General features: G+C 33.0%; 1 protein-coding gene across 1 annotated transcript in view; it reads left to right on the top strand.

Annotated features, from left to right (window-relative positions):
* Positions 1-489: 489 nt before the first annotated feature.
* The window catches only part of LOC123698908 (division abnormally delayed protein), a 93,481-nt gene continuing 75,436 nt past the window's right edge, over positions 490-18,534 (top strand). The window contains exon 1 of the mRNA XM_045645734.1: positions 490-773. Within this exon, the coding sequence (XP_045501690.1) occupies positions 647-773 (127 nt within the window). The 5' untranslated portion in view covers positions 490-646. The remainder of the gene's footprint in view (positions 774-18,534) is intronic.

Raw genomic sequence — 18,534 nt, 5'->3', positions numbered from 1 at the left:
TCAAATGGTTCGATAGCAGTGCGCGCGCAGCGCTGCGGCACACACTTGTCTGCCGGCGAGCTGCTGCTTGCTCACACTGCACAGACCTTTATAATACACTCTATTCAAACATGCTTATTACCTAATTATATGTTATACTCGTATGACTTCACACTACAACACAATTCCTGTAAAGTACCTGAAAGCTTTCAAAAGCAAATGTTGCAATACAAAATAATATTTCCACTAGATCATTTGCTAAGCTGAGCTTACCTTACAATATCAAACGTTTCATATTATTCCAAGCATACCCGCTAAAAGCGAAGCGCGGCGAAGTGAATATTTAATGTGCACGAAACTTTAAGTCCAAGGAACCGGAGTCACGGCGTATAAAAGGTTCCAAAGTTGACTTCGAAATATAAAAGTAAAAAAGTCAAAAGATTTAAAATTGCTAAAAGTGCTCCGGACAGCTCATAGCTACTTCCAGTTATTTTATTTCTGTTCCTAATTTATAACGATGCGATCTGCAGTCGCGGCCGGTCGTCACTCGCAGCTCGCGGCCAGTTAGGGAATGCGCACCGATGTGGCTGCACGCGCTCTCGTCTGCGGAACTCCGTTGATCTCGTGTGTGTTTCGTATTCTGTGACCATACTGTGTACCTGTGACCATGAGGTGTTTAGTGCTTGTTTGTATTGCGGCGTGTGTGAGCTCTGCCTCGGCGGCGGCGGCGTCCTGTCTCGCCGAAGACTTCTTCAAGAAACATAATATATCAGCTGATGACAGCCATGAGCCAGGTGCGAATCTTGTAAACACCACGGTTTCACGAAACTTCAGTATAGCTTCCTTGACTGAACTACGCAATGTTATGTGTTGGAGCGATTTTCTTAAACACAAAAAATATTTCTGTATTAATAAAGTTCATATTTAGCGGTAAAAGCTCTACAATAATCAGCATACCTTTTATTTATTTTTATTAAGTCGTACGTACATAATACCAATATAAAAAGAGGCATTTTATAATGTAGAGCCTTTTGATGATTATTGCGATAAAAAATTATTATTTACACCGTATAAACTTTCTTTAAAATTGAAATCAATATTATGAAGAGCTTCGCATTAGGTATTCAATTACCTCTTCATCGGGAAATATTTTCTTTCATTCACAGGTAGAAAATTTGTTTTCCTCGTTCTCTATACTATAATTTAAACATACAATATAAATAATATTATATTTTACATCAAAGGAAAAAATGAAATTAAAAAGTAAACAATACAACAATAATTGCAAACATCCAACGTGTTCTTTTTAATTCTTAGTATTTATGGAAGGGCTAAGCACCTTACAAATTTCGACGGAATATTTGGCGAATATTTCGACTGATTATTTATCTGACATTTTTCAGCTGTCTATATGGAACAGTTGGAAATAGAGAGATAGTAGAATTACCGACTCTACTGCTATAAATCTTCAAAAATATTAGGCTCTACTGTTCCTTATACTTCTCCGTTACTTTATTTCAAACATTTTTATTTTTTTCCGGATAATTCTAGAGCTATCGAAGTAAATACATAGTATGATTATATTTTGAATGTCTCAAAAATGAAGTTTTTTTTTTCACAATCTGTCACAACTTAGAACATCTTTTATTTAATTTTAATTTGAAATACCGAGAGCAGATAAGATTAATATTGACCTCAAGAGGATTACACGATTTGGACCCTCCGGATGTAGTATTTGTAGGTCGATTTGTACCGAATTATACGAGTGTAGAGCAGAAATAATTTTTTTTTAATATTTTATCAATAAGTTGCCTGAGTCAAGAACGAGAATATGAATATTGATAGCTCATTGATAAACTAATTTATGTATGCAATCACTTCATATTTCTTATTTTCACACTATAAAGTATATAAACGTACGGTTACTTACATATTTTGTAAAATTAAATTGTAATACTGAAATGATTTAAAAGAGCAACTATGGAGTTTCTTGCCGATTCTTCTCCATAGATACTGCTTTCCGAATCGGTGGTAAATGATAAAAATATGTATTGACGTTTCAAAAGTGCTTCTCGAAGAAGTCTAATTGAATAAATAAATGTTTGAGTTTTTTTTTTTTTTTTTTTTAAACTGCATTCAAGCGAACGGAGATAAATAGTAACGATAGTTTATTAATATAAAACTTGTTTGTTTGTTATTATCATTATGTGTCTTTAACCTCATATTAATTTAACCTTTACGTTTTATTAAAAAATATTCAATGTTTATTATTTACCCAAAACAAAAGGGTCATGTGGATTTAAAGCATTTATTAATTAAATTTTCTTATCAATGTTTGCTTCAGTTTGCTTCGCGTTTATCATTATTCGCTTTCTTAGAATTGAAACGTTTTAATTATTAAATTGTTTTCTATTAAAATTTTGGAAGTTCGCGTGTTTGTTAATTTAACATTTGCTTAATATTAATGAAGTGTACAGTTGTTATGAGTTATGATGTAATCTTATACTATACAATGAATAAAAACACATGAATGATCTAATAGCATAAGAGTGTGACCACAGCGTATCACATGTGAGGTTCAATTGTGGCAATGACAAACAGGATTACAATACTTAGTGTAATCATCTATTGTGTGGACAATGATCCGCTGTACTTTGCGATAAAATCTTGTGCGGACGAAGCAAAATGTAATTTTGACATATGGATACGTGTAGAGGTCACAATATATCTTGGTTTGCAAATCTTATTTGAATTCGATGAGGCGATTCGTTTTATTGTAGGTACTATTATAAATGAGACAGTTTGAATGTAAGTACCTAAGTATTGATTAGGTACCTACTTTGTCAACTTTATGGATCTGGATAAGGCTCTATGGATTTGGGTGTGATTTGGTATACGACATTGAATAGTGTTTGTAATAAACGCGATATAAGGCTAAGACTATTTGGCTGTTAAACATATTCTAATTACGTAATAAATGTAAATCATTTTTATCCGTTATAACACATATACTAAAGGTTAGAGGTTATGGGTTTTGATGACTACACAAAGAAAAATTGTTTCGAGGGCTTTCGCGGCTTGTTGACCAGCGTTATCTCGGCTAAGTTATAATAGACTTACATATTGAACAAGATTTTTATTGTACCTAATAGTGATTTATTTATACATAAGCCCTACTTTCTGTTAGTATAAAACAAATAACCACTGTTCTTATTTAATCACAGAAATGGTTTAATAGGTATACCTTTTAATATATATACCTATCTGTATTTTATTTAATTTAAATTGGCAAAACATTAATTTTCATCTCAGCATTCAATATTTATTTATTTATTTATTTTCAGATTTCCTTGTAAATTTACCGTTATAAACTAGACTAGTTTGCAAAAAATCGCTGTTTATATTGCAAACGTATATCTAAATGGAGTAATAATTTACTAGTAGCACACGTTCCGTTAAACGATGAATTAGTTTGCATTGGATATCGTGTAGGCATCGTGTACGGTGTAAGCTAGTCCGCTTGGCGCTAATACCCACCTCGCGTGCATAAACACAGACACGGGGTAATTTTTTTATTTACTCCCTTTGTTTTAGCGATGCGCGATGGCTGACTTTGATCGGATTGCGAAATACGTTTTTGTTCTTGTTCGACGCTATTTGCGTTTACTTTGTCTACTGTTTGGGGAAACGTGCAACGTTCAACTTTATTTATTCTTTGTCAGTTTTATTGCAGTTCTTTTATAAAAAAAAAATAAGGTTTGGATCAAAATTTGGATAATAGATTCTCTCTATTTTTTGTTGCATATTTTTTAGTTACTATTCATTAAAGAAGCTCATAGCATACAGTATAAGATTAACACAAAACTTTCATGATAACAAAAAATAAATGTCCAAATTATAGAGCAATTATATTCACAGTACTACATTACGTGCAATTATCGAGTTACGAGCTAGACGATACAGTAGTTTAAGTAATCAACGGTTAGACGCGGACAAGTGCTCCACTCTGTTTGATAAGATTATTAGTTTAATAACAGTGTAACTGTACTATTATTAGTATCGTTCTGAGGTACGGAGTAAATAAACCGCGATACGTTAAATCAGCTGTAGCTATTTGACACTTGGCCGTGAACTTTGACACTGCTCATGAATGGAACAATCATATCGCATTAAATGTTTTACTGAACATGCATTAATACATCGACGTATGTTCGCGTTCTTATTTACGATTCATTGTTCCTCCGATACATGAGCGTGCGCTGCGAAAATCGAGCTTTCGAATCAATTTCGGATCGTAAACGGTACTTAGAGGGTTATGAAAAATTATGAGTGCGAGACGGAACCGCTAGGGTGGCGGCAGAGCGGGGTGAATGGCGGCCGGTAGGCTTTGTTGGTCGTGCTGACATTCCTCGCCTGGGAACAGGGAACGGCCGCCCCGCGCCGCTCCTCGCCCCGCACATTCCTGCCTCTCTCACTTTCATTGTTCCTGTCGGCGCGGTAGGTCGCCGCTCCTACAAATAATGGAACCAGTTGTTTAAGTGGGGAGGACTTGTTCGCGTTCCAATAAATGCGCTCGCCGTATCCTTAAATGACATTTAGGGAAAACGGGGCAATTGGAAATATCGATACAAGCGTTCCCAGACACTCGTAATTTAAATTCGTTCAAATTAAATTGGCTGACGTCAATCGCAATAGGATAAATGTCTTCGTCGTAAAATGTACTTAAACTCCTATAGAACGATAATGTATGTTATTTTGCAGCAGGACGTATATTTAAAGACAATTAGAATTTACTAAGCGCTGTTTAACTTCGGAAGACCCTCTTTTTTATTAAACACTAATCATATGGTTGACAGGTAGGTAATAGAGGTCCCGGTCGAAGGTGCACCTGCTCCGTCGTACTAATGAAATCATCCCCCCAATAACGACGATAAAGGATAATATTACGGTTTGTTAGAAGGGTAGTAAGTTGCAGTAATTAATGCAAGTTTTATGTCAGGATGTTATAATGTCTTAAAACAAGCAAATAAAAGATAGTTATCACTACAGAAGTAGGAAAGGTGTCTCAGCCGAACATTCTATCCTCGTTGTTTATCACTCACTTGCCCTTTAGATATTTTTCAATTCGCAAAAGCGTTTATAAGATTGCATAACGATATTCAGAGGTATTATTTTCACGAATTGAAAGTCGATAATTTAAGATTGGATTCATTCAAAATCGAATCGAGTTTGATTCATATCCATGTTTGGAATGCCATTGTGCGCACCGCCTTACCTGCGCGCAGGTATATTATTGTATGCATTTTGACAATCACCTCTAACTCGCAAAGTTATCGCCAAGGTGGCATTGTTGTCTTATCTGTGTAACTGTTAGTTTTGAACGCTTTTTCTATTTGTTTTCGAGGATTAGTCGACTGGTGACGGATATTACTTTTGGGTATTTACGTAAATTATGTAGACTTTTTTTTCTATGAATTCAAAAAAGTCCGTCATTAGCTGCTTTCCTTTTTGTTCTTGCTTCTTTAAATTAGTACAACAACGAAAAGATTAAGTTAGAGTTTAAAAATATTCATAGTGGTTAAGGTAATTATAAACCCAATTCCACGTATAATACCTGAATGAAATCCTCGGTATAAAAAAGATTAAGTTATTAAAAACAATCCAATATCACTTCATAACCTGCAATGAAAACGTGCTCATACGAATGAAATTCCACTGAAGTACACGTACATTCGTTTTGCGATTCACACCAAAATGCTTTAAATGAAGAGTATACTTCGTCAGGGAGTGATGAAAGTCCGAATAAATTGGAAGCATTTTCGTAGTCGGAGCGGCACGTAGCGAGCCGTGCTGTGTTTGCGAAATGCCTAACATATAGATAAATGAAGCTGTTTGAAGTACGCTTTTTATTTTTATTCATTTCAACATTAGCTCACTGAAATGGTATACTTATATAAATATATCTTATAGAGTTGTAGATAGACTTGGACAGACTCTAGAATCGTTTATAATTTTGATTGATATATATGTACATATTTAGATAATTGTTAATATAATATACGTATATAGGTATCGTGTACTTTATCCTATCGTTGCGTAGAGAAATACCTACGTAAAGCCAAATTTCAGGTATGTAACTTATAATGAAACAAAAACCATATTCTATTTTTACCTTCACGTCACAGAAGTTTCCAAACAATTAAATAACAAAGCTCTATGAAAAATAAATTAAGTTTTTCCGTTGATATTAATTATTATTGTTCACGTTAAACTGATAGAAGAGCGGCAAAATAAATTGGAATAATAAATAAAAACGAAAGTTTTATTGTAACGGAAGTTTTAATATCTTAGGGGAGAGCCCTTATTGTTATTTTTTATGTCTTTCATACTTTTAGGGGTCCTGAGTAATTGATGAAGTGCTTAAGATCAAGGATTATTGAGTTGCTCAATGCACCACTTAAGTGCATACAAATTTTAGGAAGCGGGGTGCTTTGATGTAATCAGTTAATTAGTTTACTTTATTTTACAATAAAATAGCTTTTACTTATACATATATGCCTAATTGAATAATTTGAACTTCGTTAGTTTATTATTACATTAATTATTTATTAAAGTATATTTATTAAATTAAAAAAAAAGACACAAATTAATGTTTACATAGGCTTTTTATTAATTTATCAAGAAATTTGCTATAAGTAAAGTGTTATCACTTGCCATTATATTAATGTGTTCGGTGAGTAACATGACAATTGATATGAAATTAAATATAATTTATATTATCAAAAGAAATGTATCGATATTCGATTCAATGATACTTTTCAAATAAAACTGCATAAGAATATTTTAAATTTGTAACCAATTCCTTTATTAACATATTATTGTTAGATCAATAAAAAATGTTTAGACTGTGTAAAACAACCTTATCTTATCTCCGGGCAAGTGAGAAAATTCGCACTCATAACACAATCGGATAAATTGGGTTTTACGTTCCCGTTCGACTGCTTTGTGAGGGAATTTAATTAGAGAGTAATGTTATATATTCGGATAGAGCCCAGCGATTCTCTTGGAATTAATTAACAGAGATAAGATGGCCGCGCTAATTATTCTAGTCCTCGACTGTCCCTTGTGAGGATAGCCTCGGAGATCGAATGCTCATTTTTTTAATAATTAATCAATATTATATTTGTCTTATTATGAACTTAAACGATTCACGGCATCTAGCTCTAACCTAAGAAGTACTCATATTACTAGAAACAGTAGCTACAACTTATCAGTTTACAATATGTAGCTATACTTATTTTATTTATATACAAAAGCTATATTTATCAATATTATACTTCAATTGTACTGAAATAATTTAGAATAAATTAACTGAAATAGTTTGCTATAATTTCATCCATTAGTTACATAAAATTGGAAAATATCAAGCATAAAAAAAATCGGTGCAACTAATTATGTAAAATATTGTTAATCAAGAACGTTCGATAGCTTGTTACCATCTTGTTACCTAATTAGCTTGCGAGATATTGCAGCAGCTCTCAGCCCACAGGGGTCAAGTATCTGGGCTGTTATCGCTGGTTCACGATCCCTTCTATCGTATAGGTGTATGTCTCCGGTACATGACAGTACTGACAAGAACACGTTTACATTCACAGATGTTTGCGAGTCGAGCGAATAATTGGGACATTGTTTATCTGCTATCTGGTCTTCTATCTTGTTGTATCTTCGCTCTTGTGATTCGGTCAACTGCAATTGGGCATAGATAATTTCGGCTAGTAGAGCTATCGGCGCTATAAAGTTTTGACAATGACTAGATATGATTGGCACCAACAAATCCAAAAATTCGTTTGTCCACTATCTTTTTTTTAACATACCTACTTATCTAATTTGAGTGAATTTATTGTATCACATTTACCTTCAACTAATTGAAGGTTTTACCACCAGCTGTTCAAGCCATTAGTCGTTTAAAAAAAAACATGTACTTAAATCACTGCTAATTTTCCTCATGTCGGTGCATCAAAGGTTCACCGAGCTGGAAACACCGTGAGACCTAATTGTGCAGGCCTTATACGGCATTTCATCTGCCTCTAGATAGGAACAATTACTTCTCTGAGAGCTTTTAAACGTCAGCCCAAAAAGGCTGGACACTGTCGCGTTTATATATGAGATAGACACAATATGATACTGCAATATATGGACGGAGTTGTTTATGTTCAATATTGCAATAGCTTTGCCTAGCTTTGCTGTCCTTTGATATATTAATCGTAATTTTATTCGATTTTAGTGTTCTGTACCCACAAATATAGCGTTCTCATTTATATTTTGGATCTAAATACCTGTTATATTTATTCATCATAAAGAAACAGTTAATTTATTAGCTCTATAAAATAATAATCTACAATTTGCATTAATTTAAAACATAAAGTAAATGAGTCACAAGGAAACTTCAGTGTTAGCCAAGATATATAAGTAATGCAGATGGTCCTGCAATTGTTCTTTATTGCTTATGTCGGATGTTGACGTAACATCTAATAATATAAGATAGAAGATGACACAGAGTCACAGAATACATAATAGTATGACAGAGTTATACATCATGTAACATACATAATAAGGCATTTCCTCTCGAGATGCGAGAAATAAGCATCTTATCTGTCCTATATTCAGAGAATAAGTGAGGTAAAAGTCTTAAAGAAAATGCAGGTCACGAATGAGGTCTTGCAAAGTCTCGATTTCCTCCCCCGGGACGACGAGGTAAGGCGTCGGATTTGTGCCGGAGACAGGTTTAAATATTAATAAAAAAGTTATTATGTTCCAGGGTAAACCCAGCTTATCTGGAATAAATTTTTATTAAACGAACCCACTTAAGATTTTGCGCCTCTAGCGTTGACGCTTTCTTTTTAATAATGGGATTTGCATGTTTAGTATGTATGAGTGTAGTGGTAGCGAATAGAAGTAATATTTAGTGAGATAGGAATTTTTGTGTACCTTCTAGATTCTAAAGTGAGTTAATATTGGCTTAAGATTTTTTAATATAAATCACGGTTAAACAAATAATAATTCACACTCAATATTATAGAATTCCATATTCAATAATCCAAATGTAAGTAAGACAATTCAAGATGTCCGTTGCAATAGCCAAAACCAGTGCGTATTCTATTAACACTAATCCAAGGTAATTGGTATTGAACACGATCGCATCTGGCGTCGATAGCTATAGAGCACTTGGATTGTCAATGGTCATAAAACAGGTGGTCGTGTGATCCGGGTATAGTTTTCACATCCGACCCTCGGTGGCTTCCCGGGTCAAGTTACAATCAATGAGTCATAAGCCATAGTAGACATCGATACGTGGTTCTGGCAATTAGTTTGTGGTTATGGCGTTTTTGGTTGATTGGAAAATGTTAGGTTGGTAATAGTTCATGTTGTAGTGTCAATTTGGGTGAATGTTTTGAGTTTTTTAAAGCTTTTTTATGTATATTAGTTGATTATCTCTTCTAACATAACACATAATAAAATAATACGATAATAGTTGAATGCAAATAATTAGTAATTTATTGATCACAATTTTATAACCATAAATGTAACGAATTTCATCCTCTGCTCGAGTGCTGCTAACTTTGAAAACAGAAATATTATAAGCTTTTGATTTCATTAAAAATGTATAAGAAAAAAGTGTCTGTCTCTTGCCACATTAGAGAAGTTGAAACTTCGTAACTTTGACCAGCTTCTAAGAAAACCTCTTCAATGTTATTATTGTAAATATAACAGACAGACATGATATCATAACTGTTTGAATTATCAAGCGTGGATATTAATTGGAGAGAGTATTACGGGAATTAATGTTTGTTTATATTGAAATTCGTGAATTTGAGCAGATTTCCGTAAATCACGACGAGTTATTCCAATAACTGTCGGACAAAATTCTGTAGAAATGTCGAGTTAACGTCCCAGTTCTTACGACGTTATAGCTCGGGAAAAGTCGATGTAAATTTTATGAAAATGTCCTACATTTTCGTTTGCTCTTATTGTTATATATATTATTTTAATAATTGGCTACATAAACACAATAAACTTTATGACACATAACTTTATGTCCAACAAGAACGCGTCTGAGCTTGGCCACTAATTATTTAATTATTATTATATTATTATATACTAGCTGCTCCGCGCGGTTTCACCCCCGTGGCTCCACTCCTGTTGCCCGTAGCGTGATGAAATATAGCCTTCCTCGATAAATGGGCTATCTAACACCGAAAGAATTTTTCAAATTGGACCAGTAGTTCCCAAGATTAGTGCGTTCAAACCAACAAACAAACTCTTCAGCTTTATAATATTAGTATAGATTTACCCAATATCAAAGAATGAATAATGGTTTATTAATTTCATACAAAGTACGCCAGTGTAGCGTTTAAATTTGATACGGATATAATAATGGGAAAGTAAACATCGTTCCTTTCATCACTTAAGTTCCAAAAGAGTATAAAATTATGTTCTGCTTGATGTTTAATATTGATATTGATATAATAAAATTTGGTATCGAGCATACTTTTATTATTTATTAGAGACTTTTATCTATAAAATTTAATCCCAAGCTTTCATTCTTCTTTATCTTTTTCAAATGAAAGTTTGATTGACAAATGAGTATAATAATGATTTCACGAGGGAAAAAGCTTTGATCAACCTTCAAAAGATAATGGGAAACAGTGAAAACGAAATATAAAAGAAAACACTAGTCCCTTTTTTATTTGTATAACAATATGTTAATGCATACTTTAAATATGGGAAAGTAGTAGTGATTGTCAACATATCAAGCCGGATCTCTTTACCCTAAGCTGTTCCGGCTTTAGTTAGAAACCGAATTGTTTGACTCGTATCCCGGTAGTTTACTGTCAAGAGATCATCTATTCCAGATTGTAGGGTGAAATTATGATCCCACGGATATGTCGATATTTCAAATTTGTTGTTCAAAAACGTAAAGTAGGTAGTGTGGACGTATTATAAATGACAAAATTAAATATGTTTTGGATATGTGACATGCGCCGGATTGCCATTGGTCCCAAACCCCAACGCCCCATAACTTTCAGCTTACAATAGTTTAATTGCAAAACACAAAATTTGTGTACGGATAGTCTATATTAATTCTAGCATGAGCTTTTAAACAAATAAATGTATAAACAATAATAAAAATGATCCCAGTTGTAGAATGATATATGAAACCACATATGGTTGCTCGGTTTAATGGAAACACACCATGCACTAGAATAAGAATAAATTAAATTAAACTGTGTTTTAATTAATTTTATTGCATCTTATGAATGTATAATTACAAGCATTTCCATTGATATCTAAAGCTAATTCTTCGCATTTATTTCGTTCGTAACAAATGTCTTGTAAGGGAAGCGATAACTGTTATCAAATGACATTAAATACGGCTTTTATTTATAAAGTTGTGAACAGGTGTGGGCGAAACCTAGATTTCACAATCCTGCAATAGTAACAACACCGTAATGTTCAGATAATTTCGATATTACTGTTCGCCTGTTATTTATTTATACTTAAGCATATTTTATGTACTTGCTTCGTAGACGGGGAGTGGCAACCTCCCGGCGTAAATCTTTGTACCAATAGAATATTGAAGAATGGATCAGATTCAGAATAGTAGACATTAATGTTAAAATATAGCATGTCACAAAAGCATCGTACGCTGATTACAGTATAGAACTGAAATCATATTACCTACGTCTGAGTATAATTTTCTAAAATCGTAACCTCTTTATATATTAGTTTAAACACAATTAAGGACAAAACGTACTTAACACGATTTCCACATTAAACAGGATCCGTTGGTTGGGGCTTAGATGCGGTCTCCACATGTGGTTTTTCATCACGCGCTCGCGTCACCGGATGGGCTAAATATATTTTATGTTCGCAACCAATGCGAATGCGAACACTGGGAACCATATTAACGCCCGCTTGACTTAGGTTATGGGTTTTATGATGAAATAATTGAAAGATGATAGTTTTTCGTTGGAAATAAATGGACGTTAGATTTATTTCAATTTCCCAGGCATCTACGAAATGTCTGGGGAGTTTCCTGTCAGTAATTTTGTTCGCTCGGACGTTTCAGTCTATACTTTAAAATATAGAGGTAGATATGTACGTTATGAATCCTTTTATTTCTTCGTGACGATGTCCAATTTAACAACTTATACTTATTCATATTGAATTATAATTATTAGATATATAATTTAAGTAAATACGAAATAAATTTATAGAGCTGTAACATAATAATATAATATTATTAATTTATCCCTCAACATGTTCCATGTGTGAATTCTTGTCAAGGGTAATTACTGATCGGTTTCTCATACGCGACGGTATAACATATAAAGGCGTGATATGATTTATAGCACCTGCTGCTGTAATTTAGGAATTTAACACTTAACTGAAGAGCGCTCATTAGCACTTAATTAGCGCTAATCATCGAGTGTTATGAGATATCTTATCTCAAGTGTGGAGAATGAAGTGGAGATGATACTTGTTCAAATATAACGAGCTCTGTAGAGGCAATTTATCGCTTGATTAGATTAAATCAATTCATCCGTGACAGTGAAATGGCCTACTTCCTGCTACGTCGGAACCTGACAGCATTGCTCGTTAACGATAAGAATTTCATCCAAAATACAGCCATAATACATTTTTATTGAATACAGTTATCGGCTTACCGCTCGCCCCGCTTTTATGTTTGCCTGGCCGAGAGGTTATGTATACGGATTAGAGGTTTTTGTGTTACCTACTTAACATGCTCATTGTATTAGTGTAACCGCGGTCTTAGAGCAACGATAGCACGACAACATATTATATTCGCAAAAAAAAGTAATGTTAAAATAAATAAATAAATAAATATTATAGGACATTATTACACAAATCGACCTAGTCCCACAGTAAGTTGTGGGTACTAGGCGACGATAAATATAATATTTAATAAATACATATATAGATAATAACACCCAGACCCAAGAACAAATAATTGAGATCACACAAATATTTGCCCTGACCGGGGATTGAACCCGGGACCGTCGGCTCAGTAGGCAGTTACTTTACCACTGCGCCAACCGCGTCGTCAATCTCAAAATCTTAGACCTAAGTCTACCTTAGGAATTTGGATGAACAAAATTATATTTTTACTAATTATGCCGTTATTAGAAAACATATTAAACTCTATAAACAGTACAATGATGTAGTGCACTTTATCATTAATATTCCCAATTCGAAGTACATTACAGGAAAATAACGAAGGTCTAACAATAAATAATATTATTCCCGCCAACACGTATTCTTCTCAGAACTGCCCTTGACCTGACCCGGACAAGCCCGGGTAATTCGGATCAGCCCAACTACAACGGATTTGCTAAACTTCAGTTTGATAATGAAAGGACAACAATAGGATTTCCGATCCATACTATATCTTAATTTAAAAGTTTATATCCCTTTTCTCGGTTAATGCTCGACAGAATACCTAATCTGAGCTTATTAACCGACTTCAAAAAAAAGGAGGAGGTTATCAATTCGGCCGGTATTTTTTTTTTTTTTTTTTTTTTTTATGTATGTACACCGATTACTCCGAGGTTTCTGAACCGATTTACGTGATTCTTTTTTTGTTCGATGCGGGATGGTGTCGAATTGGTCCCATAAAAATTTTATTCCGCTAGGCCTAGTAGTTTTTATTTTATGAGCATTTTTGTCTGTACTCGATGACTTAATTTCAATGTAGCAAGTAACTTTGATTCACTTCCCGGTAACCGATTGAGCTGAAATTTTGTATACGAATGTAAATTGGATAGCGATGAAACATTATCATGACATGGAGCTGATCTGATGATGGAATCGGAAGGTGGCCATAGGAACTCAGTAATATATTGACTCAACTTTATCGAGTTTGGGCTCGTTTGATTCGTGTTGAAAAATACACTAAAAAGTATTAAATAAAAATAACTGCGTTAAAAACAACCGACTTCAAAAACGGAAAAGTAAGAAATAAAAAAGATTTGATATTATTAATTACTACATATTATTTTTATGTGCTATTTATTAAATAGGTTTGAAGTCGGTGCCAAACACTAAGCACTTAGTATTAAGCCCATGCACCGACATCAAACCTTTTTAGTAAATAGCACATAAAAATAATATGTAGTAATTAATAATATCAAATCTTTTTTATTTCTTACTTTTCCGTTTTTGAAGTCGGTTGTTTTTAACGCAGTTATTTTTATTTTAGATACTTCAGAAAATCTAAGGTATCATTGTTTGAAGATCGATATCAAAGTTCAATTCAATTTTGCTATGATACACACATTTGTTGCATTTGAGCATAACACAATTCCTGCAAAAGTACAGAAGTAGGTACGGTTAGTAGGTATGGCTTCTATAATAGATTCCTTTTTCATATCAAAGTTTATTTCGTAGTCTTCATTTCGTACTTACTTAAACTAATGCAATTACAAAAAATCTCTCTTATTAGACTCGCTTTCTTTAGAAAATAAATCTTAAAGTTTGTTTTTCAGCATTTTGATTAAATTTTCTAGGAAAAGCTATATTAAGACTGTAACTAATTATACTAATCTTCTTACTTAATATTATTTAAGTGTAATATTAGGTTTATTAGGCTTATTCAAAAACGTCGCATTATAGATTTGAAAAATGTTACTCATCTTTTGCTTTCATTTTAAACAATGCTACCTGCCTGTACCTAAATGGTGTTTTAAAAACAATGCAAGTTTTAACACCGCCATCTTTTGAAAAACAACGTAAGTAATTCGAAGAACTTTTTTATCTACATTCTGAATATTTTGCGGTGTAGTTATCAGGTAAAAATTCTGAAGGATGAACATTCTGTTGTTTCAAAGTTCTTAAAAATGCTCACCGAAACGATCCAATTAACAAAGTTTATTATCAATTTTAATGAAGACAGCTTGTGTATCAATTATTAATCTAAAATTAAATTCCCATTAAAACTTCTATCATTATTGCCTTCTTGTGTTTATTTTATAAATTGCTTGATTTGCAAAATCAACAGAAGCCTAGATCGTCTGTTATACTTACGCAGCGATTTTCTATTAGTTAAATAAGAATTTGCGTAGATTTTAATCAAATTGATTGATTTTTTTCCTACTCCCTTTTATCATCTATTTCAAATTTCATTACCATATTTATTTTTTATCAAATACTAGCTGCTCCGCTCGGTTTCACCCCCGTAGCTCCACTCCTGTTGGCTGTAGCGTGATGTTATATAGCCTATAATCTCCCTCAATAAATGGGCTATCTAACACTGAAAGAATTTTTCATATCGGACCAGTAGTTCCCGAGATTAGCGCGTTCAAACAAACAAACAAAAAACTCTTCAGCTTTATAATATTAGTATAGATTGAACAAAGTTAAATTATCTATAGATGCATTCGGAATTCCTGTTTATCGATTAGTATTCCGGAGGCGCTAAACAATTGCTATTGAATGTTACTTCCATTAATTAAGATCCCGTTCCGAAACACGGCTTAATTAATTCGCTTCCTAATAGACCTCTATTTGTTTTTTCCATTGAGTGTACTTTGCGTTGGTTGCGCAATGTTAGATCATTATCTTATTGTTATTTTATTGTTCCAGGTACAGTCGTGTAGAAATAAATTACGGATTTACTGGGGTGTATCACCAGGTAATGTAAAAAGAAATGTTTAGAAACAGTATTTTCTATGGAGAAATTAACGTTCCCCGTTGTCGAGTTATGCTGGGTGATTCTAAAAGACACTGCTATTGTCAAAATTAGACCAGCGGTCATACCTCAAACGAAGTAATATGCGAATATATTCATACATTTGTCTTGAATATATTATGTGAACGAGGACATTCTCAAGATGCTGAGTTCGAATCGCATAGCTAATGCGTTGACCGCATGCACCAGCTGTCTTGCCGTTGAATTTGTGACGACTGCATTTCGATATGTGTTACGAACTGATTTATGCTTTAAGATATTGCACACACATGCATTCGAAAGTCATTCTATAAATTATAGTTTTAGTTCGAGTTGGCTTGACGTATAGTATCATAATAAGTTATCGATTTTCTATTGCCGGTGTTTGGATTACATTCAATAGAATCGTGGCCTTCTCATAAGCGCGTCGTAATCTGATATGAACTATTGTAGACTTAATTGTCTACAATGGTTTAATTTAATTACCATCAACTAAAATATTGCATGTATAAAGTAAGTACTTGAGTAACTACGTAAATAAAAACATGTTCAACGAATCGTTTAGCAAACAGTTGTTTCCAATTAGAGTTTCAAACGGACTTTCAAAACTTTCAAGTAGTTCATAAGAAGACTTGTCAGACTTTATTCGCGGTTTTCGCATGTCTTGTACGAACTGGCCTATATTTTTTAGCGACGATAAAACTTTCAGTCCGCGTCGTGTAACTAGTACCGACTAGTACTAGTCAGCTTTGAACTTACAGTTAAGGGTTGAGATATTCGTGCTAGAAATCGGCTTACATTTTACGTTGCTTATTGTTTTAACTTTTAAATTAATTCTGTCGCGTGATTTGTTTCTGCTGCAATGAAGGCTTATCGTTTCAATGTAGAGTACGACAAAACCCTATATTTTACAAAAAATATGTTAAGTATTAGTTTTCAATATGAACACTTAATGATTTGAGTATTAACTGGATAACATAATAAAGGAGAAGATTTAGATTAAAATCGAGATATTTAAAATTTGCATAGTCCGGTGAGCGCAAATATTTCGCAGTCGCTCGTATTCTTGCAAGCTTGGGTAACAATGCTAATGAAGCCTACTGCCATGTGCTGCCGACGGACAGCCATTAAACAAGTAGACAGTGCCACCCTTTGTACAATGCACATTTCATGTTATGTACCAGAATATGAAATGAAAATTATTTCCTTTGTGCCCAAGTTAGAGCGCGATTATTAGCAACGTGTGCTTCTTTGAAGTTATTATGAAAGTGCCTATTGAATTTGGAAAATGAATATAGGAAGGAAACGTTCAATGTTCTTATCGTAAAAAATATAAAATTTGGTTTTTAATTTTATTAAGCATTTATTTTGTTTAATAGGTAAATATAGAATGATAAATTATTTGATCTAATATTTCGCTTTAAACATAATTCTTTGCTTTTGTCACAATTAATGTTGTTTTTGCGTCACCTTTTTATTACAATATAGAGTAGGTTTTTATTTCTATTGTAATCTGTGATGCTGCGAACTTGATATATGATACCGCTTGTAATTTATATCAAACTGCGTAATTCCTTTTTATGTCATATACCAGGTATGTTATGAAATATGTTCATTTTATTTTATTTAGTAGCCTAGTTCTACAAACAGAGTGTGTAATGAAAGTACAAGATAACAAAAATTTAAATTTTATTGAGATTATGATACTTCTACAAACTGAATCTTGTAAAATTGTCTCTCGATATATATTTTTGCATTTTTTTAAATAAATGAACACACCTATTACATACATCTTTAATTGACACTAAATTAGGCAGAAAATAGATATAACGCCTATAAATATTTATAGAAAACATTAATATCGACACTACATAAATAGCAATTACATTTTGAATAATGTTCATTGCTTGAGAAATCGCCAAGCAACAAATTAGAAATCGGAAGCTTTTACAGTAGCATTCGTGGTAAATCCATGAAGTAAATTTCATATTATCATTTATAACTGGTTATTTCTTCACCTTTCATTGTTCAGCAATATCTGCATTGAATAATGAGCAAAATCACAATTGTTTGACTTTTATTGAAGCGTTCAATTGATACTTATAACGGAATGAATCTTCATCTATAAGAATAAATTGCAAATTGCAATAAAGAGTCTTTGTTCTTGGAATTTACATATAAACAATTTGATTGTTTTAGCAATAGCAGTATCTATAACGTTCGATATAATAAGAAATAATCAAAGAGTACATATTCAATTAACACGTACAGTTAGTACCTAGTTATTTTAAATTAATAGGTTAATGCAATATCGTGTTGTTTATCTCTTCCAGATTCTCTTTCCTCTATTATATTAATATATAGAATAATATAATTATTCTGAATAAAAAATTGTATACAAATTATATTGAACATTGAGATTGTTCTCAATATAAGACAATTAGTTTGACGTAGTCATCAAGTGGAGGTGAAGTATCGCTAAATTAGTAAAGGTTACAGTAGAGTTGTACTGAGGTTAACCCAATTTCTGTGTGAGGTGCGCTGCCCAACGAACCGTGAGTGCCCCTCGGTTTGAAGTCCGGCCCTTGATTGAATTATCTACTTTGGATACAGAAGAGATTATCTGTGAATCTAATAAAAGATAGTGATTTTAGGGTCTTACATTCTATTCTCAAACGCTGTTATAAAATTTGTTACAATATTGATGCTTAGTTTTTGAGATTAGAATGACTATTATTGAAAACTAAATGGTTTAATTTATGATATCTAAAGGTTAACCATTTTGTGAATAATGAATAATGGAAGCA

The sequence above is a fragment of the Colias croceus genome, chromosome 2 (assembly GCF_905220415.1).
Source record: "Colias croceus chromosome 2, ilColCroc2.1".
Classification (NCBI taxonomy): Eukaryota; Metazoa; Arthropoda; class Insecta; order Lepidoptera; family Pieridae; genus Colias; species Colias croceus.
The sequence above is the reverse complement of the archived record's forward strand: the minus strand, read 5'-3'. Positions and strand labels throughout refer to the sequence as shown.